The sequence below is a fragment of the Mizuhopecten yessoensis genome, unplaced genomic scaffold, assembly GCF_002113885.1.
Source record: "Mizuhopecten yessoensis strain PY_sf001 unplaced genomic scaffold, ASM211388v2 scaffold1379, whole genome shotgun sequence".
Classification (NCBI taxonomy): domain Eukaryota; kingdom Metazoa; phylum Mollusca; class Bivalvia; order Pectinida; family Pectinidae; genus Mizuhopecten; species Mizuhopecten yessoensis.
In genome coordinates, this window is record NW_018404017.1 from 445,966 (window position 1) to 469,504 (window position 23,539).

The 23,539-nt window shown below is 39.0% G+C and overlaps 1 protein-coding gene across 2 annotated transcripts in view; it reads left to right on the plus strand.

The window, feature by feature from the left end:
- LOC110460754 (ubiquitin conjugation factor E4 B-like) overlaps positions 1–23,539 on the plus strand; it is a 41,741-nt gene that overhangs the window by 7,426 nt on the left and 10,776 nt on the right. For both annotated transcript variants that reach the window (XM_021513870.1, XM_021513877.1), the window contains exons 8-24: positions 3,145–3,245; positions 3,583–3,697; positions 3,996–4,136; positions 6,718–6,834; positions 13,067–13,165; positions 13,451–13,564; positions 14,199–14,288; positions 14,996–15,101; positions 16,115–16,356; positions 16,740–16,867; positions 17,277–17,375; positions 18,200–18,438; positions 19,047–19,173; positions 19,911–20,055; positions 21,078–21,212; positions 21,810–22,001; positions 22,791–22,965. In XM_021513870.1, the coding sequence (XP_021369545.1) occupies positions 3,145–3,245; positions 3,583–3,697; positions 3,996–4,136; positions 6,718–6,834; positions 13,067–13,165; positions 13,451–13,564; positions 14,199–14,288; positions 14,996–15,101; positions 16,115–16,356; positions 16,740–16,867; positions 17,277–17,375; positions 18,200–18,438; positions 19,047–19,173; positions 19,911–20,055; positions 21,078–21,212; positions 21,810–22,001; positions 22,791–22,965 (2,365 nt within the window). The remainder of the gene's footprint in view (positions 1–3,144; positions 3,246–3,582; positions 3,698–3,995; positions 4,137–6,717; positions 6,835–13,066; positions 13,166–13,450; positions 13,565–14,198; positions 14,289–14,995; positions 15,102–16,114; positions 16,357–16,739; positions 16,868–17,276; positions 17,376–18,199; positions 18,439–19,046; positions 19,174–19,910; positions 20,056–21,077; positions 21,213–21,809; positions 22,002–22,790; positions 22,966–23,539) is intronic.

Genomic DNA, 23,539 nt, shown 5'->3' on the forward strand with positions numbered 1-23,539 from the left:
TGATTGTATGTGTGTTATTGATTGTATGTGTGTTATTGATTGTATGTGTGTTATTGATTGTATGTGTGTTATTGATTGTATGTGTGTTATTGATTGTATGTGTGTTATTGATTGTATGTGTGTTATTGATTGTATGTGTGTTATTGATTGTATGTGTGTTATTGATTGTATGTGTGTTATTGATTGTATGTGTGTTATTGATTGTATGTGTGTTATTGATTGTATGTGTGTTATTGATTGTATGTGTGTTATTGATTGTATGTGTGTTATTGATTGTATGTGTGTTATTGATTGTATGTGTGTTATTGATTGTATGTGTGTTATTGATTGTATGTGTGTTATTGATTGTATGTGTGTTATTGATTGTATGTGTGTTATTGATTGTATGTGTGTTATTGATTGTATGTGTGTTATTGATTGTATGTGTGTTATTGATTGTATGTGTGTTATTGATTGTATGTGTGTTATTGATTGTATGTGTGTTATTGATTGTATGTGTGTTATTGATTGTATGTGTGTTATTGATTGTATGTGTGTTATTGATTGTATGTGTGTTATTGATTGTATGTGTGTTATTGATTGTATGTGTGTTATTGATTGTATGTGTGTTATTGATTGTATGTGTGTTATTGATTGTATGTGTGTTATTGATTGTATGTGTGTTATTGATTGTATGTGTGTTATTGATTGTATGTGTGTTATTGATTGTATGTGTGTTATTGATTGTATGTGTGTTATTGATTGTATGTGTGTTATTGATTGTATGTGTGTTATTGATTGTATGTGTGTTATTGATTGTATGTGTGTTATTGATTGTATGTGTGTTATTGATTGTATGTGTGTTATTGATTGTATGTGTGTTATTGATTGTATGTGTGTTATTGATTGTATGTGTGTTATTGATTGTATGTGTGTTATTGATTGTATGTGTGTTATTGATTGTATGTGTGTTATTGATTGTATGTGTGTTATTGATTGTATGTGTGTTATTGATTGTATGTGTGTTATTGATTGTATGTGTGTTATTGATTGTATGTGTGTTATTGATTGTATGTGTGTTATTGATTGTATGTGTGTTATTGATTGTATGTGTGTTATTGATTGTATGTGTGTTATTGATTGTATGTGTGTTATTGATTGTATGTGTGTTATTGATTGTATGTGTGTTATTGATTGTATGTGTGTTATTGATTGTATGTGTGTTATTGATTGTATGTGTGTTATTGATTGTATGTGTGTTATTGATTGTATGTGTGTTATTGATTGTATGTGTGTTATTGATTGTATGTGTGTTATTGATTGTATGTGTGTTATTGATTGTATGTGTGTTATTGATTGTATGTGTGTTATTGATTGTATGTGTGTTATTGATTGTATGTGTGTTATTGATTGTATGTGTGTTATTGATTGTATGTGTGTTATTGATTGTATGTGTGTTATTGATTGTAAGTGTGTTATTGATTGTATGTGTGTTATTGATCGTATGTGTGAAATTGATTGTATGAGTGTTATTGATTGTATGTGTGTTATTGATTGAATGTGTGTTATTGATTGTATGTGTGTTATTGATTGTGTGTTATTGATTGTATGTGTGTTATTGATTATATGTGAGTTATTGATTGTATTTGTGTTATTGATTGTATGTGTATTATTGATTGTATGTGTGTTATTGATTGTAAGTGCGTTATTGATTGTATGTGTGTTATTGATTGTAAGTGTGTTATTGATTGTAAGTGTGTTATTGATTTTAAGTGTATAATTGATTGTAAGTGTGTTATTGATTGTATGTGTGTTATTGATTGAACGTGTGTTATTGATTGTATGTGTGTTATTGATTGTAAGTGTGTTTTTAATTGTATGTGTGTTATTGATTGTATTTGTGTTATTGATTGTAAGTGTGTTATTGATTGTATGTGTGTTATTGATTGTATTTGTGTATTGATTGTAGGTTTGTTATTGATTGTATGTGTGTTATTGATTGTATGTGTGTTATTGATTGTAAGAGTGATATTAATTGTATGTGTGTTATTAATTGTATTTGTGTTATTGATTGTGTGTGTGTAATTGATTGTATACATGTGTGCTATTAATTGTAAGAGTGTTATTTATTGTATGTGTGTTATTGATTGTATGTGTGTTATTTATTGTATGTGTGTTATTGATTGTTTGTGTGTTATTGATTGTAAGAGTGTTATTGATTGTATGTTATTGATTGTTTGTGTGTTATTAATTGTAAATGTGTTATTGATTGTTTGTGTGTTATTGATTGTAAGTGTGTTATTGATTGTATGTGTGTTATTGATTGTATTTGTGTATTGATTGTAGGTTTGTTATTGATTGTATGTGTGTTATTGATTGTATGTGAGTTATTGATTGTAAGAGTGTTATTAATTGTATGTGTGTTATTAATTGTATATGTGTTATTAATTGAATGTGTGTTATTGATTGTATGTGTGTAATTGATTGTATACATGTGTGCTATTGATTGTAAGAGTGTTATTGATTGTATGTGTGTTATTGATTGTATGTGTGTTATTTATTGTATGTGTGTTATTGATTGTAAGTGTGTTATTGATTGTATGTGTGTTATTGATTGTATTTGTGTTATTGATTGTATATGTGTTATTGATTGTAAGTGTGTTATTGATTGTTTGTGTGTTATTGATTGTAAGAATGTTATTGATTGTATGTTATTGATTGTTTGTGTGTTATTGATTGTAAATGTGTTATTGATTGTTTGTGTGTTATTGATTGTAAGTGTGTTATTGATTGTATGTGTGTTATTGATTGTATGGGTGTTATTGATTGTATGTGTGTTATTGATTGTATGTATGTTATTGATTGTATGTGTGTTATTGATTGTATGGGTGTTATTGATTGTATGTGTGTTATTGATTGTATGAGTGTTATTGATTGTAAGAGTGTTATTAATTGTATGTGTGTTATTAATTGTATGTGTGTTATTGATTGTATGTGTGTAATTGATTGTATACATGTGTGCTATTGATTGTAAGAGTGTTTTTGATTGTATGTGTGTTATTGATTGTAAGAGTGTTATTGATTGTATGTGTGTTATTGATTGTATGTGTGTTATTGATTATAAGAGTGTTATTAATTGTATGTGTGTTATTGATGGTGTTACAGAAAGCCAGTATCCCACCAATGAGTGTAATGTTATCCACCACAAGGAGCCAGTGTGTATGTCATACGGTCCTGGTACTTCAGGGAGCACTCACTCAACCCAGGTTGGAAATTAAAGCTGATATCGTAATTCAATTGTCATATCATAATTAAAAGATTGTAAATTTCTATATAAAAACTGAACGAAAAAATCCAAAGCTTGATGAAACAGAAAATTGTACAAGAGAATATCACTAGCTCAGGGGTATACAAATCTGCTGATGCCCAGGGCAAGTAGATTTTATGTCAGGGCCAGTAACGATTTCAGCATTTACTAATTTACTCAATTTAATAATTATACAAAATTATTGTAGCAGGTCTGTTTTTACTTGTGACTTACCAAATAGTTTTTGTCTCCAATTTATTGAATAATGTGTGAAACTTGGATATTTTGATGTGTAGATCTACAGGTGGAATGTCCATACTACTACCCTACCTTCTTTCACACAACCTGCCACGAGGATTCCTGTCGGAGCTGATTCAGACAACTTACCATGACAAAAACACATTCAGTATGGTATGTAAATCCGGTGTTAAAATGGTGACCCAGATATTTTATCACACCAAGAATATCTAAGTCAATCCAGTGTGTCAGTAAGACAACTGAAACAATAGTTCAGACAACTTTTAATTCACAATTTCAAACACTGATGGTGTATTTCTAATGCGATTTTGAGAATGATAATGAATATGAAGTGATATAGTAGATATATTTTTTTTTTGAAAATTTCTGTGTTTTCACTTACAGGTTTCATCCCGGAGATTTAGTAACTTTGCTGCATTGTTTTAGGATTGATGTGTTTGCTGTTTTGTAGGTATTTGTGCCTGTGATACAGAGCTTGATACGGTTGATACATACGCTATCTCTAGATAATGAAGATTACAAAGATCCCCTCACAGTGCTCTCAGAGTTATGTGAAGTCAAGAGTGGAAATTCCAGGCCAATTTGTTCACTGGTAATGTATATGTATAGAATAACATTGTAATTAAGCATTTCAAAGACATCAACTGCATTCATGTTCAGTTAAAACTTACTTATAGTCATAGTTTCCTTGTTAACAGTGTATCCATGTCAAATTGAATCAAAAGAACTGCAGCACTTTTTATCAGGGCTGGAACGGGTAACCGAGTTCCAGGTTGCAGTTTGGTTACAAGTACAATCCTGTTAGCAAATCCACTTACCCGAAAACCGTCCCAAAATGTAGATTAGTATTTATTGACTTCCCAGGCAGAAAGGTGGCTCCTGAAAAACACTTGTGATCAGTATGCTTGCTTTACTATTGAGTGCATGTAAAAAAAAGTTTTCAACTGATATTCTGTTGCACAATGTAACTCATCATTCACCAACAGCTATCGTCAGTGTTCCAACCGGAAGTGATGTGTAGAAATACCTGCGCATAGCGTTGACAACACATAAGAGTGAAGTGAGACTACAAATATTTCCCTGTTGGGAGGCTAGCGATATGTAACCAATTCATAATGATTTTGTGAATTTGCAAGTTTTGCAACTGTATTCACAGGACATAAGTTTTGAGTTATTTTAGTATTAAATGAATTAAGTAATTTTTATCAATTATTTTTATCGGTTTGGATAAGCACACACAGTTATCCGAGTGGCATTTTTTCTGACCTATGCAGCCATACTTTTTTTTTTATATCTGCATGAATATTCATGTATCTATTGTAAATCACTTTGATTTTGCATTTACACCATAGCTTTCTTTTTAGCCCACAATCTGGTAGTAAAAAAAATCCCCAGGGGGCTGAGGGACAGGGCCAAAAGGGGTAATTTGGTGATATTGCTTTAAGCGATTTCCTCCCCTAACTTGATCAATCAAAATTGAACAAATTGTCAAATGCAAGGACTAATGGACAGGGCCAGAAAGGCTCTTAGGCCATATTGCTTTAATTGTTTTCTTAGCTGGAACTAACGAATGAATATCAATCCTATTTGGATGGATGCATATCAGTTTGTGGTACTTGAAATTTTACCAGTTGAAGGGCTGAACATCCAAGGGAGTTGAGGGGCAAAGCCAAAAGGTGCTTTTATCTTTGAAATAATTAAGATCCCCTACCTATAACCATATACCTAGATATACAGTTACTGAGTATCATGAGACAAATACACATATTCTACCAAAATGATCCTGTGTATCACCCCACACATGGAGGCTAAGTTGCTTTGTCACAACTTTAAAGCAGTCAAGATCCTAACCCCATAACCATGTTATATACAATATTATTGGCTCTTGGGTCTGGCCACACCCCAAGGGACTTAATCTCTGAATCATACCATGGAAACCTTTGAGATCCCCACTGTATTGTAATATATCCAATAGCTGGGCATTAAGATTTGGATACACATGTGCTAGCAGGATTGGCCCAGGGGATGGCCCTATACCTAGTAAGACCTTAACTGCCATTATACTACAGTCGAACCTCGTTATCTCGAAGTCGACGGGATCGTTGGGAAACTTCGAGTTATCCGAGTATTCGAGTTAAGCGAGTTCCTATGTTTGGCATACAGCTTGGTTAAGTGTTTGGTCCAACATGAGGCTATATATGTCATTGATTTCTCTGACAATCAACGTATTTAAACAGTCGGATAAATGACAAAAAGATAACTATATAAAATAAAAAATAACAACTTATTCATAATCATATTAATTAATTAATTAATATTATAATAAACACACATGCTGTCTCCGACGATAGAAATATCAATGCGGAAATGAAAGTGCGCAAGTCTTTACACAAATCACTGTACTGGAGCGTACACGTTGGATTGCTCAGTTGATTTCAACATTCCACAAATGGGTATGAGTTAATCAAGAAACATATCCACATTGATAGACTCCAATGACACCTGACATCTCCTCAACACGACGTACTCAACAATAATTATCGTATTGTTCCTATTATCTCTCAATTAGTGCCAATAAAGTGCCATTCAAATTGTTCATGGGCTCGCAGTGAGTACTAATTGTTGTTAATCAACATTGATGAAGTTTGTTTCTTTATTTGAACAAAGTGTTTTTACAGTCAAGCACATTTTAATGCCATAAGTTAAATAGAAGTAATTATGACCGAGCGTAAGCTACTCATTTAGAACGATGTTTACCGTAGCACTGCGTCCAATATGTATCAAATAATTAAAGAATACATGATAGACTTGTGAATCTTAAGAAACTTCGAGGTAGGAGATATTTTTGTGTAGGATTTACGTTGTTGGGACCAATGTTTCACTTCGGGATATCCAAGTTTTTCGAGTTTTCAGAGTTCGAATTATCAGAGTTTTTATTACTAAGATTAAGAAGAGTTTTGGCCGGGACCGATGAAATACTTCAAGTTAATCGGGGTCTTCGAGTTATACGAGTTCGAGATAACGAGGTTCGACTGTACTTTCATTGAAAATCTTTAGCCATGATTGCTTAAATATACAGATGAGTAATACAGGCCCTCTAATCCTCTTGTATTTGATCGAATGATAAACGTTTAAGTAGAGAGAGAATATAATCATTGTTATGTGTTTGACAGATTGTCCAACAGCCCAATTGGATTCCTGAGGCACTATCACAAGCCTCTGGCATGGAGTTGGAGAAACTCTCCCTGTTGGGACCATTTTTAGGTCTGTCGGTGTTTGCAGAGGATAATGTGAGTTGAGTATAACTTTCTGTAGCAATTTTTAATTTTGTCAAACTCTGTTCTAAATATATTAATTTATTTCTTTACATAGAGTTCAAAAATATTGTATCATTGGAAAAAACTTGATCCTTGTTAAAAAAATCTTTTGTTTACACGAAAGTACATTCATTTGTATTTCAAACTTTTGACCTGGATTGGTATCAAAGAATAATTCATACTTAAATGTTTTATTTTTCGTACCAAAAGTCTTTAAATCAAATTTGTTTTATGCTTTGAGATTACCCAGTTAGAAGTTATCTTGATATAATGAGGTTGGTTGTTTTGGTGGGGCTTAGGAGTGGGGAGCTGGAGTGTAATTGTTTGGGTGGGGCTTAGGAGTGGAGAGCTGGAGTGTAATGGTTTAGGTGGGGCTTAGGAGTGGGGAGCTTGAGTGAATGGTTTGGGTGGGGATAGGAGTGGGAAGCTGGAGTGTAATGGTTTGGGTGGGGTTAGGAGTGGACAGCTTGAGTGAATGGTTTGGGTGGGGATAGGAGGGGGGAGCTGGAGTGTAATTGTTTTGGTGGGGCTAGGAGTTGGGAGCTGGAGTGGAATTGTTTGGGGGGGGCTTAGGAGTGGAGAGCTGGAGGGTAATGGTTTAGGTGGGGCTTAGGAGCGGGGAGCTTGAGCGAATGGTTTGGGTGGGGATAGGAGGGGGGAGCTGGAGTGTAATTGTTTTGGTAGGGCTCGGAGTTGGGAGCTGGAGTGTAATTGTTTGGGTGGGGCTTAGGAGTGGAGAGCTGGAGTGTAATGGTTTAGGTGGGGCTGAGGAGTGGGGAGCTTGAGTGAATTGTTTGAGTGGGGATAGGAGTGGGAAGCTGGAGTGTCATGGTTTGGGTGGGGTTAGGAGTGGGAAGCTGGAGTGTAATGGCTTGGGTGGGGCTAGGAGTGGGGAGATGGAGTGTAATGGTTTGGGTGGGGATAGGCGTGGGGAGCTGGAGTGTAATTGTTTTGGTAGGGCTCGGAGTTGGGAGCTGGAGTGTAATTGTTTGGGTGGGGCTTAGGATGGGAGAGCTGGAGTGTAATGGTTTAGGTGGGGCTGAGGAGTGGGGAGCTTGAGTGAATTGTTTGAGTGGGGATAGGAGTGGGAAGCTGGATTGTAATGGTTTGGGTGGGGTTAGGAGGGGAGAGCTTGAGTGAATGGTTTGGGGGGGTTAGGAGTGGGGAGCTGGAGAGTAATGGTTTGGGGGGGGCTAGGAGTGGGGAGCTGGAGTGTAATTGTTTGGGGGGGGCTTAGGAGTGGAGAGCTGGAGTGTAATGGTTTAGGTGGGGCTGAGGAGTGGGGAGCTTGAGTGAATTGTTTGAGTGGGGATAGGAGTGGGAAGCTGGAGTTTAATGGTTTGGGTGGGTTAGGAGTGTGGAGCTGGAGGGTAATGGTTTGGGTGGGGTTAGGAGTGGGGAGCTGGAATGTAATGGTTTAGGTGGGGCTAGGGGTGGGGAGCTGGAGTGGAATGGTTTGGGTGGGGAGCTGGAGTGTAATGGGTTGGGTGGGGATAGGAGTGGGGATCTGGAGTGTAATTTTTTGGGTGGGGATAGGAGTGGGGAGCTGGAGTGTAGTGGTTTGGGTGGGGAGCTGGAATGGAATGGTTTGGGTGGGTTAGGAGTGTGGAGCTGGAGGGTAATGGTTTGGGTGGGTTAGTAGTGGGGAGCTGGAGTGTAATTGTTTTTGGTGAGGCTTATGAGCGGGGTGCTGGAGTGTAATGGTTTGGTGGGGCTTATGAGTGGGGAACTGGAGTGTAATGGTTTGGGTGGGGGGCTGGAATGTAATGGTTTGGGGGGGGTAGGAGGGGGGAGCTGGAGTGTAATGGGTTGGGTGGGGCTAGGAGTGGGGAGGTGGAGTGTAATGGTTTGGGTGGGGAGCGGGAGGGTAATGGTTTGGGTGGGGGTAGGAGGGGGGAGCTGGAGTGTAATGGGTTGGGTGGGGCTAGGGGGGGGGGGCTAGAGTGTAATGGTTTGGGTGGGGCTGGGAGTGGGGAGCTGGAATGTAATGGTTTGTGTGGGGTTAGGAGTGTGGAGCTGGAGGGTAATGGTTTGGGTGGGGTTAGGAGTGGACAGCTTGAGTGAATGGTTTGGGTGGGTTAGGAGGGGGGAGCTGGAGTGTAATGCTTTTCGGGGGGGCTAGGAGTGGGAAGCTGGAGTGTAATGGTTTGGGTGGATAGCTGGAGTGTAATGGTTTGGTTGGTGTTAGGAGGGGGGAGCTGGGGTGTAATGGTTTGGTGGGGCTTATGAGTGGGGAGCTTGAGTGAATGGTTTGTGGGGGGATAGGAGAGGGAAGCTGGAGTGTAATGGTTTGGGTTGGGAGCTGGAGTGATATGGTTTGGGTGGGTTAGGAGTGTGGAGCTGGAGTGTAATTGTTTGGGTGGGGCTTAGGATGGGAGAGCTGGAGTGTAATGGTTTGGGGGGGGCTAGGAGTGGGGAGCTGGAGAGTAATGGTTTGGGGGGGGCTAGGAGTGGGCAGCTGGAGTGTAATGGTTTGGGTGGGGAGCGGGAGGGTAATGGTTTGGGTGGGGATAGGCGTGGGGAGCTGGAGTGTAATTGTTTGGGTGGGGCTTAGGATGGGAGAGCTGGAGTGTAATGGTTTAGGTGGGGCTGAGGAGTGGGGAGCTTGAGTGAATTGTTTGAGTGGGGATAGGAGTGGGAAGCTGGAGTTTAATGGTTTGGGTGGGTTAGGAGGGGGGAGCTGGAGGGTAATGCTTTTCGGGGGGGCTAGGAGTGGGAAGCTGGAGGGTAATGGGTTGGGTGGGGCTAGGGGGGGGGGGCTAGAGTGTAATGGTTTGGGGGGGGCTAGGAGTGGGCAGCTGGAGTGTAATGGTTTGGGTGGGGATAGGCGTGGGGAGCTGGAGTGTAATTGTTTGGGTGGGGCTAGGAGTGGGGAGCTTGAGTGAATTGTTTGAGTGGGGATAGGAGTGGGAAGCTGGAGTGTCATGGTTTGGGTGGGGTTAGGAGTGGAGAGCTTGAGGGAATGGTTTGGGTGGGGCTAGGAGTGGGCAGCTGGAGTGTAATGGTTTGGGTGGATAGCTGGAGTGTAATGGTTTGGTTGGTGTTATGAGCGGGGAGCTGGGGTGTAATGGTTTGGTCGGGGGGCTGGAGTGTAATGGTTTGGGGGGGGCTAGGAGTGGGGAGCTAGAGGTGGGGTTAGGAGTGGAGAGCTTGATTGAATGGTTTGGGTGGGGCTAGGAGGGGGGAGCTGGAGGGTAATGCTTTTCGGTGGGGCTAGGAGTGGGGAGCTTGAGTGAATTGTTTGAGTGGGGATAGGAGTGGGAAGCTGGAGTGTAATGGTTTGGGGGGGGTTAGGAGTGGGGAGCTGGAGAGTAATGGTTTGGGGGGGGCTAGGAGTGGGGAGCTGGAGAGTAATGGTTTGGGGGGGGCTAGGAGTGGGGAGCTGGGGTGTAATGGTTTGGTGGGGGAGCGGGGGTGTAATGGTTTGGATGGGGGTTGGGTGGGGTTTGGGTGGGGCTTAGGAGTGGAGAGCTGGAGGGTAATGGTTTAGGTGGGGCTTAGGAGCGGGGAGCTTGAGCGAATGGTTTGGGTGGGGATAGGAGAGGGGAGCTGGAGTGTAATGGTTTGTGTGGGGCTTAGGAGTGGGGGGCTTGAGCGAATGATTTGGGTGGGGATAGGAGTTGGGAGCTGGAGTGGAATTGTTTGGGGGGGGCTTAGGAGTGGAGAGCTGGAGTGTAATTGTTTAGGAGGGGCTTAGGAGTGGGGAGATTGAGTGAATGGTTTGGGTGGGGTTAGGAGGGGAGAGCTTGAGTGAATGGTTTGGTGGGCTAGGAGTGGAGAGCTTGAGTGAATGGTTTGGTGGGCTAGGAGTGGAGAGCTTGAGGGAATGGTTTGGGTGGGGCTAGGAGTGTGGAGCTGGAGTGTAATGCTTTTCGGGGGGGCTAGGAGTGGGAAGCTGGAGTGTAATGGTTTGGGTTGGGAGCTGGAGTGATATGGTTTGGGTGGGTTAGGAGTGTGGAGCTGGAGTGTAATGGTTTGGTGGGGCTTATGAGTGGGGAGCTGGAGTGTAATGGTTTGGGTGGGGAGCTGGAATGTAATGGTTTGGGTGGGTTAGGAGTGGGGAGCTGGAGTGTAATGCTTTTCGGTGGGGCTAGGAGTGGGAAGCTGGAGTGTAATGGTTTGGGTGGGGCTAGGAGTGGGGAGCTGGAGTGTAATTGTTTGGGTGGGTTAGGAGTGGGGAGCTGGAGTGTAATGGTTTGGGTGGGGATAGGAGTGGGGAGCTGGAGTGTAATGGTTTGGGGGGGGAGCTGGAATGTAATGGTTTGGGTGGGTTAGGAGAGGGGAGCTGGAGTGGAATGCTTTTCGGTGGGGCTAGGAGTGGGAAGCTGGAGTGTAATGGTTTGGGTGGGGTTAGGAGGGGGGAGCTGGAGTGTAATGGTTTGGGTGGGGAGCTGGAATGTAATGGTTTGGGGGGGGCTAGGAGTGGGGAGCTGGAGTGTAATGGTTTGGGGGGGGAGCTGGAATGTAATGGTTTGGGTGGGTTAGGAGTGGGGGGCTGGAGTGTAATGGTTTGGGGGGGGCTAGGAGTGGGGAGCTAGAGTGTAATGGTTTGGGTGGGGCTAGGAGTGGGCAGCTGGAATGTAATGGTTTGGGGGGGGCTAGGAGTGGGGAGCTAGAGTGTAATGGTTTGGGTGGGGCTAGGAGTGGGCAGCTGGAATGTAATGGTTTGGGGGGGGCTAGGAGTGGGGAGCTAGAGTGTAATGGTTTGGGTGGGGCTAGGAGTGGGCAGCTGGAATGTAATGGTTTGGGGGGGGCTAGGAGTGGGGAGCTAGAGTGTAATGGTTTGGGTGGGTTAGGAGTGGGGAGCTGGAGTGTAATGCTTTCCGGTGGGGCTAGGAGTGGGAAGCTGGAGTGTAATGGTTTGGGTGGGGCTAGGAGTGGGCAGCTGGAATGTAATGGTTTGGGTGGGGTTAGGAGTGGGGAGCTGGAATGTAATGGTTTGGGTGGGTTAGGAGGGGGGAGCTGGAGTGTAATTGTTTGGGTGGGTGAGGAGTGGGGAGCTGGAGTGTAATTGTTTGGGTGGGGAGCTGGAATGTAATGGTTTGGGGGGGGCTAGGAGTGGGGAGCTAGAGTGTAATGGTTTGGGTGGGGCCAGGAGTGGGGAGCTGGAATGTAATGGTTTGGGTGGGTTAGGAGGGGGGAGCTGGAGTGTAATTGTTTGGGTGGGTGAGGAGTGGGGAGCTGGAGTGTAATTGTTTGGGTGGGGATCGGAGTGGGGAGCTGGAGTGTAATGGTTTGGGTGGGGATAGGAGTGGGGAGCTGGAGTGTAATGCTTTTCGGGGGGGCTAGGAGTGGGAAGCTGGAGTGTAATGGTTTGGGTGGGGTTAGGAGTGGAGAGCTTTAGTGAATGGTTTGGGTGGGGCTAGGAGTGGGGAGCTGGAATATAATGGTTTGGGTGGGGCTAGGAGTGGGGAGCTGGAATATAATGGTTTGGGTGGGGCTAGGAGTGGGGAGCTAGTGTGTAATGGTTTGGGTGGGGCTAGGAGTGGGGAGATGGAGTGTAATGGTTTGGGTGGGGTTAGGAGTGGAGAGCTTTAGTGAATGGTTTGGGTGGGGCTAGGAGTGGGGAGCTGGATTGTAATGGTTTGGGTGGGGCTAGGAGTGGGGAGCTAGAGTGTAATGGTTTGGGTGGGGCCAGGAGTGGGGAGCTGGAATGTAATGGTTTGGGTGGGTTAGGAGTGGGGGGCTGGAGTGTAATGGTTTGGGGGGGGCTAGGAGTGGGGAGCTAGAGTGTAATGGTTTGGGTGGGTTAGGGGTGGGGAGCTGGAGTGTAATTGTTTGGGTGGGGATCGGAGTGGGGAGCTGGAGTGTAATGGTTTGGGTGGGGATAGGAGTGGGGAGCTGGAGTGTAATGGTTGGGATGGGGAGCTGGAGTGTAATGGTTGGGATGGGGAGCTGGAGTGTGATGGTTTGGGAATTCTGATTTCCTGTTTTCGAAATTGGTGATTAAACAGTAGGACTGCAACTTTCAAATCAGTGAATATGATATCAAATGTATGGAAATGATAAAGTAGCAGAGGCCTTATCAATGCATGCATTCTAGTGTTCCTTTCAAATATGTCATAAATATAAATCAACTCAGTTTAAATATTCAGCAAAGATTATTGTTAAGGTTGAACTCTTAGAAAAGAATCACTTGTCCATGTCACAGTAAGTCATAATGCATATTTATAAATAAAAGAATGATTTCTTGCTTGTTTTCCAGACCAAGGTTGTAGAGAAGTACTTTTCAGGACATCAGCTTACACCAGAAAACACTAAACTAACTCACCAATCATTACAACATGGCATGGAGTATGTACGGGTACGTCAACATAACACAGAAATTACTTTCTTGACTTAAATACTTTGAAATCATGATTTTGTCTTTATGTGTATTTTTGTTTGTTTCAAAACAAATGCCACATCCTCTTTGAATTTTTTCCTTCTTTTAGAGTGGTCTTAACCAATTTACTTTAGCAGCAAGTACCCCTTGAACATTTTAAATGTCTAAAGGTTTATATCTGTAATTAAAGTATTGGAAGTACATTTATTACTTTCCACTATATATTTTTCAATACTTATTCTTGTATTCCTTTCTTTGTTCCAGAGTGAATTATTCAAGGTCTTCCATAACATCCTCCTCAACTCAGAGAGTAGGGACGCTGCTCTCACCTTCATGGCCACAGCTTTAACACGGAATCTCAAAAAATCTCAAATACAGGTAAGTTTGCCAAATGCAACAACTTGTTTCTCTACAGAGAAGTAACCACTTATTAATCGAAGATGATTTTTTTTACACATACAGTTTAAATTGCATGGCTGTTGCTTACAAATAAATTGCATACATATAAGGTCTGTTCCAGATATGAATATATATATGTTAATGATTATGTGAAAGTTGGTCAGTAAAATGATCAGGGGAACTAAATTATGGGTGATGGCTTTGATGTGGGCACAATAAACTTCGCTCACCCCACATATTTGAATAACAGTACGTAAGTTAATAGTATTAAATTGAATATAATTAAAAAGGATTTGATATTAAAAAGGGGATATATTGATCACTGGCTGGCTTTGAAATTTTATCTCATGCATAGTGTTAAGTCTGAACATTGGGTCAGACATACTATTCAGTACTGTATTAATAGCTTTACAATTGAAGCATTGTACCATTTAATATAAAAAAATGTTGAAACATATGATAATTCTTATGAGTACTAAGTTAATTCGAAAGGATTTCAGTACTTTTTTGTTTGTAATCTAAAATAGGTAAAATTTCTCTTCATGAAGTCAGCAAACTGCCAGAAAGGATTTTTTATCAAAGCAACTTGTTAGTTTGTTCTGTTTCATTTTAGGTTGATGAGCGACTTGTATCCGGAGATGGATTTATGTTGAATCTACTGTATATTCTTCAGAAATTAGCAAAGAAAATAAATTTAGACAAAGTAAGTATGGTCATGATTTTTGTGTGTTATAACAGACATGGATATTAGAACTCTGCTGCAAATGAATGAAAAGAGAAAAAATACACTGTCAAACTATTAATTATATCAAACCATTTTCTCTCAGGTAACACGTAAAGGGGAAATAACTCTCACAGATAATTAAAAACGAAACAGGACACATTATTTACCATTCAATTTCAAATAAATGAAGGAAGAAATCTTAATTTAATTATGTATTTATTGTTACAGTTAAATGATATAATTTGTTTACCTTTGTTTATAAAAACCAAAATAGAAATTATCCTACCATACTTCCCAATCTCAATGGAACAATTATACACAGTCACCACATGATGTAAGCAAACAAGACTCACCACTGAGACAATACAACTATACAATATGATACAAACAGAACAAATGTACATCCACTAAAATCATTACTAGCAATACAAAGATAAACAGGTTATGTTATGCGTTACATAGGCTATTGGACAAAAGAAGCAAGTATTTTATTGAAAATTATCATGTACAATGTATTTGTAACTATCATACAGCAGGAAACCCTCCTACTCTTTCAAGTGGGGAGACTTTTTACACTCAACACACTATATCTTCCTTCTGTCAAAATCCCTGTAGACCATCATCAAATGTTTTATTAATATTGTTTATAATTTTAAGACTGCAATGAAACCTGTTCTGATTTCCAGGTTGATGTATACTACTTATTTCATCCCAACGCAAGAGTTAGTATAAAGTCAGAGACCAGACTACGATCACTTCCAGATGATGCAGATAAATGGGTGGAAAGGATTCGTAAGTAAAGCCTCGTTTATAGGTTATATGATGTATAGAGTTCAAGAGATGGTGCCCTTTATTGTTCCTAGAGATGGAGCCGTTTACAGATATATCATCTTGTTGACCATGCATTAGTAATTAAACATGATCTTGTCGACAGTGAGCTAGTAATTAAATATACACTTTTACTATACTGGTGCAAATTCCAACAATCAGGGGGCTTCTTTCATTCTTGTGTACGTTGGAACTCTTTAAAAGGTCTGTGGATGTCATCAGTGCAGGCAAGCAGAGAAAATGACATATCAGAAGACCCTGAACATTGATACAGTAGGGTCTACATAAATATGCTTTTGTTTAACCCTTTCATCCCTATGTTACTTTAGTAGACTCTACCATGCATTGATATGGAGGGGTCCATTATGGTCTACAGTGGTGAAAATGTTAACGTAGGATTCATCCAGAAATATGGAAGGACCTCAATTGGCCCAGTTACATGTTTGACTAAGCAAACTCGGAAAGATTTCACAGATTAACGTCCTAGATGGAACTCATTTATGACATAAGGACGGAGTGTCATATAATTGGTTTTAAAGATCAATCTTTATTCTAACTTAATGCTTATAACATGAATATTTGCTAGGTATTAAAATTGGTGACTTTAATTGGTATAGTTTAATCCTGGGTAATGGCACAGTAATAAGTGTTAGAAATATATGCAGTTTTCATGAACAGGATGATTACTTATGTTTGTGAATGTAAAACTTTGTTAAGTGGTACTTAACCACTTGATCAGATATTGATGATACTGTAGTATTTCTACCATAGATAATCCTAAAAAACATTCTGGATATCCCAAGAAAAAGTCAGTGACTATTGGTAAAGGTTATAATTTTTATTTTGAAGTGTATTTAGTTTGATTTATTGCATTAAATATTATATTTTGATTTAATTATAAAGAAGCATTTCAAAATTATTAAAAGTGTATTTCATCATATTGTGCTATAACAGTTATATTTCGTTTTTCGTTTCAGAATCTCAAAAGAACCCACCATACCAAGAGCCGAAATTTCCCACAGAATGTTTCTATCTGACACTCCACTGTCACCATCTGTCCATCATCCCTGTCTCCCGTCGCTATCAGAGGCGGCTTCGTGCAATACGAGATCTCAACCGCATGGTAGAGGAGATGGAGGCAGCAGAACCACAATGGTCCATCCTCCCTAATGCCTCAAGAAACAAAGAGCTCCTCAAGAAATGGAGGTCCCAAGCACAGGTATTAGCTTTATCTTTAATATCACTTCAATATATAGGTATTCTGTTTTGTATTTCTAATGAATGAGTGTTTAATTTCTAATAAAGAAAGAGATATCTTATTATATAATATTCTTTTTCATAATCATCTCTCTGCTTTTTGGAATCAAACCTTGAATCTCTTTGTTTAAATAATTTCCTGTCCAAAAACACCCCAAATCTCTGCTATAGGGATTCAAACCCTGAGCATATATATGATTATAAAGCACAGACCTTGTTGACTTGTACTACCATTCTGGACGTTTGTTTTGTTGATATTTAGTGTAATCACAAGAACTGGTCTACATGTTTTTTTTGTATGTTAAATAAATATTCGTGATCATTTTTGCTTTCTAACCCTGACAGAGACTACAAAAGAGCAAGCTTTGTGCTGACGCGGCCGTGCTGGATGAGAGTCTACTAATGCACTGCCTGGAGTTCTATAGTACTCATGCAGACTATATACTTAAAGTCATGGATCCGAAGAATAGGGGGTACATGTTGCAATTTAATCACAGCGATGATGAGTTGTTGTAGTCTTGTTTCAAGCTTACCAGAAATTCTGTACAAATTTCTATATTCCGATTATGTACTTTCATGAAATATTTTTATTTTAGTTATGACCTATCAATTATGGATGCTTTAAACAGTTTTAAGTTTTGCCTCAATAATGCTGTGAAAATGGCTCTTTCAAATGGAAGGTTGAATTACAACAAATAAGGGAAGGGAGAAAACCCAAAGCATATCATAAAAAGTTAATTGCAAGTATTTTGATGAATGAACTTGGTATAAAAGGCATCTAATCTGAATATCAATCTAAAAAGGTACCTGACAAAAATGTTTTTCTTGGTATGTCGTAATGGGTACAATTTATTTAACATGTGGTTTACATTGTTTTTTCAGAATGACATTGCCACTACCCGATGACATTCCGATGCAGTTTTCAGCATTACCAGACTTTTACCTGGAGGACATAGCAGATTTCCTACTGTTTGCACTTCAGTAAGTTCTCTGTAATGTCTTTAGGGTATCAATTTGCCATGGACAGAAAGAGTTTTTTTACATAGAACCAATAGGTTTTTTGCTTTATGATATTTGAAGGAGTTCTATATCAATTATCATGTAACTGCCATAAGTTAATAAGAAAAATGTATTGAATCACTTTTTAGGTCACCTGAGACAAAGTGGGTGGGGTCAAATTGACTGAAATTTCAAAAATCTTCTTCTCAAAACCCAGATATCGTAGAATCAAATACTCTTCATAGATGGAAGAGTCTTAAGGTGCTTTGCCAAAATTGTGAATTTCATGACTATGGGGTCTCATGTTTCCCCCTGGGGAGGGGGTAAACTTTACTATAGTTTATATAGGGAAATCACATTTTCGACCAACATTTGTTTAATTTCCATTGGAAGTAATTCAATCTGGGTTAGCATTATCAGTATTGGATAGCAGTTTGATGGTATGCACATATTAGCCCTAACTGACCCCTAGGGGCTGATGGGTGGGGCCAAAAAAGGTCGAATTGACTGAAATTTCAAAGGGGCAAAATTTATTATGGTTTATATTGGCAAATGATACTTTGGATATTACATGTTGATAACTTGATTGGAATTATTCCTGAGTTGACAGTTTGATACTTTGAAAATTTTGAGCCAGCCCTACCCCCAAGGGGTGTAGGGCGTGGCCCAAAGAAGTTAGTGTGCCCATGGGCCTCTTGTTTAGGGATAGATTGTACTTCAAGCAACTAGTCTGAAAGTTTTTAATACAAGATGAATGTTTTAAATACAAGATCTTTATATAAATCTTGAATTTTGTTTCCTCTCAGGTTTGTGCCCCAGATTTTTGACGATCCATGCTCTGACCGCATCATACATGTATTGGTGGTGCTGATCTGTAGTAGCACACGCTACATCAACAATCCCTATCTCACTGCCAAGCTTGTCGAAGTCATTTTCGTCATGAATCCTGCCATACAGCAACAGACAGTGAACCTTCACACAAGACTACTCATGCATCCACTTGCTCTCCAGCATCTAGTCCCTGCCCTCATGACCTTTTATACAGGTACAGTATATATAGATTACTGCCAAAAAATGTTATATTCCTATCATTTCTGTTCAAAATCTTTATCAAGTATCAAAGTCACACAGGTCACATACGAGAAAAAAAATAAAAACAACTTATACAGAACCATCAGGATTCTAGCTTGCTGGGATCAAAGGCCTGCTTTTATTGTCAAATGACACTTCAGACGAAATCATGTATAAAACTATGAGGCCAAGAGTCAAAATATTTGTCCTGAAGCTAGTTTGAAGAGCTTTCATGTTATGAAACTGCATGTCTAGGAACCATTTTCAAGTTCAAAGTGGTCAAATTTGAAAAAGGTATTTAAAAAAATGAGAAACCATGAGAGCTAAGGGTAATTTCTCCAATTTCAAAACTAGAATAGATCTTGTTCAAGGGAGAAACTTGTTTAACATGACACAGAGATACAATCACATTTATTAATTCTGACTGTTAATCAGTCAGTCCTTTTACTCATAATTTGATCGAGATCATTTGAATATAATGCATAATTTAACTATTTCTGATAAAATTTTACCTAATATAATCTATTCAGAACTTTTTTCTTAATTGATTAAGATAATTATGGTTTTATTTTGTTTCCATAGATATTGAGACAACAGGGGCCAGCAGTGAGTTTTATGACAAGTTTACAATTCGTTATCACCTCAGCATCATCTTCAAGGCCATGTGGAGCATTCCAAGTCATCAGCTAAGAATGATTGATGAGGCTAGGTAACTTTCTTTATTCTTCCCTTTCCTGCATCTATTAGAAAGTTGGTGAGAAATGTACTACATGCATCCTTTATTCCATCTTTGCGTATTGCAGGTATTGATTGTTACGTCATTTGTTTTTGAGAGTAACGTCATCAATTTTTGAGAAAACAACGCAATTTTCTCACACAAACCAATGACGTAACAATCAATAACTGCTCACAAGAGAAGATAACTCTGCAATACGCAAAGACGGAATATTCTCTTATTTTAACTTCAAATTATTTTTTTGGGACATTTTTTTTTGACACACATTCTAATATTTACAGCAAGTTTTTGTCCAGGACACATGATTGAGGTATCCAAGGGATTAAATTTGTTGAAAAAATAAAGACTTAATATGATGGGACTTATAAATAGTTTGAGTTAAGATGGATGATTAATTCAGATCAAATGAAACATAACAAATTAAGCACTGCTTGATAAACTGAAGAATTTGACTGGATTTGATACACTGCAAATCACTTAATCGTTACTTCAAGACTTACTATAATATTCTTGTGGTTTTGAATGTATGTGCCTGAGAGTAGACTCAAAATCTATTTGAATTCATGAAATCAAATTAAAAAGGGTGTAATATAAGTGATATAGCATTTATAGGTCAACCACAGGGCCAAGGGGACATGCAGACGTTTTCTAATTTTTTTTTATTGAATGACAAGTTAAAAAACAAGTTTTGTGATGATTTGTTTTACCAGGAATGGCAAACATTTTGTGAAGTTTGTGAACATGCTGATGAATGATACAACATTCCTGTTGGACGAGAGTCTGGACTGCTTGAAAAGGATCCATGAAATCCAGGAAGACATGGAAAACACAGTGGAATGGGCCAAACAACCAAAAGTAGGTATAGGAGTCACAAATTCCCAGGGTGTACTAAAGGTTTGCACTCCATCTGTTGGCCCGTCAATTCAAATTCCTCCCAAAGAGTTCCTCTTTCTTTACTTTTTCACAAGTAGTAACCAGATTTGGTATGCAAGCACATCTTGGGATGGCAGAGTGTCAAGTACAAATAGTATGTCATTGTGGCATTTTGTTTGACCTTTGACTTAAACCTTTGAAAAAAATTGTCAAGGGAATATCTTCTTTACCATTTCACCTGAAGTAACAAGATTATGAGAGTACATCTTGGGATAGCGCAGGATCAAGTGCAAAATGTAGTTCACTGTGGCATATGGTTTGACCATTTGACCTCAACCTTTGAAAAGGTTTGTCAGGGACATATCTTCTATACTATTTCACACCAGGTTTGGTATGTATATCTTGGCTTGCGGAGTGTGGAGTACAAGACGTTTGTCACTGTGACCTATATCCTGAGATAGGTGTATAGCTCAGTAAATAAAGAAATCATTATCAGTAGGGGGACTATTGATTGCCTTATTTACTAAGGACATACGCTAGCTTACTTTGAAATGCATCTTCTTTCCAAGAAATTTCCATACTAAAACTCATTTGAAAAGTATCTTTTTAAAAAAAAAAAATGGAAATTTGGGTGATTTATTCAGGGGATGACATATTTAAAAGAAATATTTGTAAAAATACAGGAGGTAATGCTAAGCAAATCTTTTAAAATCTTTGACGGTAAATTACACACATAAAATGTCTGTACTTGACTGTGACATGTGTCCAACACCTGTATAGGGTCGTACAGTACACATCTCAGGATATCCTTCATGGAAAGGGTTGTTTATTCACATCATGATCAGCATTATATCATATATATCAACAGGTGAAGCAGTAAATGATAATGGTAGTGATTTTTCTGTAGTGACTGTTGTAACATATATTTTAGTGACCAAAAAATACATACAGTATTAAGTACATGTACTATACAAATTTTGATGATAAGGATTGATTGTTTACAGGAAGAACAACAGTCTCGACAACGTCAGCTGGCCATGGATGAACGACAATGCCGCTCCTATCTCACACTTGCTACAGAAACAGTAGACATGTTCCATTATCTTACAAAGAAAATCAAGGAGCCGTTTCTCACTCTGGTATGTACAGCTTTTGGTCCGTAATTTAGAATATGCTGTCTCTGATACTTTCCTGGATTTACCAGGTGACATCATGGTAGTGGCACATCTGATGCACGAAATGGTTTAGCCTCTGTTTTTTGTGGAGTTTTGGATTTCTTTTTCCTATCGTTAAATCTTAATGTTGAGTTTAAGTTTTATCCTTGTAGGTTGATTCTATGGTACATAATTTTCTACTTCACTCATAGCATAGTGAGGCTTATAAAATGTTTTTTCTGAAACAATGTTCATTGCTAAGTGAAAGTGGATGTAAATCTAAAGAAAATAACTGTGTTAGCTGTTGACAGCCTAGGTTTTGAAATAAATTGAATGTTAAATCGTGTCATTTTGTGATGTAAAGCAAAGCCAAGAATATGTTATCACATGTTTTATATGTGTCCTGTTCCTGTTGTGTTATTATACATTATTTGAAAGAAATGCCTAGTGATTCTTTTTTTTGGAAATACTACAGATAGCAAACAGATAAAAAGTCATACCATTTCTTTGGTCATAAGGTTACATGAAGAATGAGCAACTTTCTGATCTGATTAAAAGTTATTTTTCCTCTTTACTTCACAGGAACTAGCTGACCGGTTAGCTGCTATGTTAAATTTCAACCTGCAACAGCTGTGTGGATCAAAATGTAAAAACCTTAAAGTGAAAAACCCAGATAAGTATGGCTGGGTACCTAGGAAGCTGCTGAACACACTGACAGACATTTATCTCCACCTAGACTGTGAGGCCTTCGCCAAAGCTATAGCAGATGATGAGGTTTGTTTGTGTGAACAAAATAATGAAATCAAAATATACAAACATCACTTAAAATACACAGGAAGTGAGTGGAAGCTCACATAGATATACCACTCCACCTGTAAGGAAATGGTGTACAAGGTATAGTCTGTAATCAGTTTTAATCTTGACTGGTGACCACCAAAATCTTACCAAATTTAGAACTATTACATTACTATGTTTTAAATATAAATTAAAATGTTTTGAGGCTCATGAGATATCTTGAACACAAGCTTTAACTATGGATTGATGCTTTGCCTGTGCCCTTTGAGTCTTTAACCTTGATCAATGACCACCAACATCTTATAAACTTTTGAACTCGATATTACCATACTATGTTTTAAATACATGTATATACTAAATGTGTTGTGACGCTCATGAGATATCTTGAACACAAGCCTTATAATGAATTGAAGCTTTGTCTGTGACCTTTGACCTTTTAACCTTGACTGATGACCACCAAAATCTAATCAGGTGCAGAACTCAATGTTACCATACTATGGTGTAAATATGAACTAAATAGTGTTATGAGATATCTTGTACACAAGCTGTTTACTTCAGACAGATAGTCACACGGACAGACGGTCACATGGACAGATGCACTGACAAAGTGATAAATATTAAGCCCNCACCCCCACCCCCACCCACCCCACTGAGTTGTGGGGTATAATTTATCACTTCAAAAATCAATAAATTTCAAACATTTCAATGAGCTCTCTTTTGAGATTTTTAAATTTAAATTTTGTCAATGAAACATTCTCCTATTAACAGAGATCATACCGTAAGGAGCTATTCGAGGATGCCATTGCTCGGATGATGCGGGCCAACATCAAGACTCACAACGAGATTGATAGTTTCCGGTCACTGCAGAGTAAAGTTGAAGATCTAGTCAAGCAAAAGAGGGAGGCAGAAATTGACTATGGTGAAATACCAGATGAGTTCAAGGGTAAATATGCTATATTTTATTTCAAATTCTTTAATAGGTGTATAACCTGCATATAGGATAATCTTTTTGTTATCATTACTACTAGATTGTTCAAGATTTTTAGGTCACCTGAGCTTTAGCTCAAGTGACCTATTGCTATCCGTTTTCGTCCGTCGTCGTCCGTCGTCCGTCGTCCGTTAACATTTTACATTTCAAACTTAAAGTCAAGTTCTGCTGGGCCGATTGAACTGAAAGTTGGTAGGAATGATCGCCTCATGGTCCTGACAAAGTGTTGTTATTTTTCGGGTCGATCAGAAATCCAATATGGCCGCCACGGCCGCCATTTTGAAAACCTATTTCAAACTTAAAGTCAAGTTCTGCTGGACCGATTGAACTGAAAGTTGGTAGGAATGATCGCCTCATGGTCCTGACAAAGTGTTGTTATTTTTCGGGTCGATCAGAAATCCAATATGGCCGCCACGGCCGCCATTTTGAAAACCTATTTCAAACTTAAAGTCAAGTTCTGCTGGACCGATTGAACTGAAAGTTGGTAGGAATGATCGCCTCATGGTCCTGACAAAGTGTTGTTATTTTT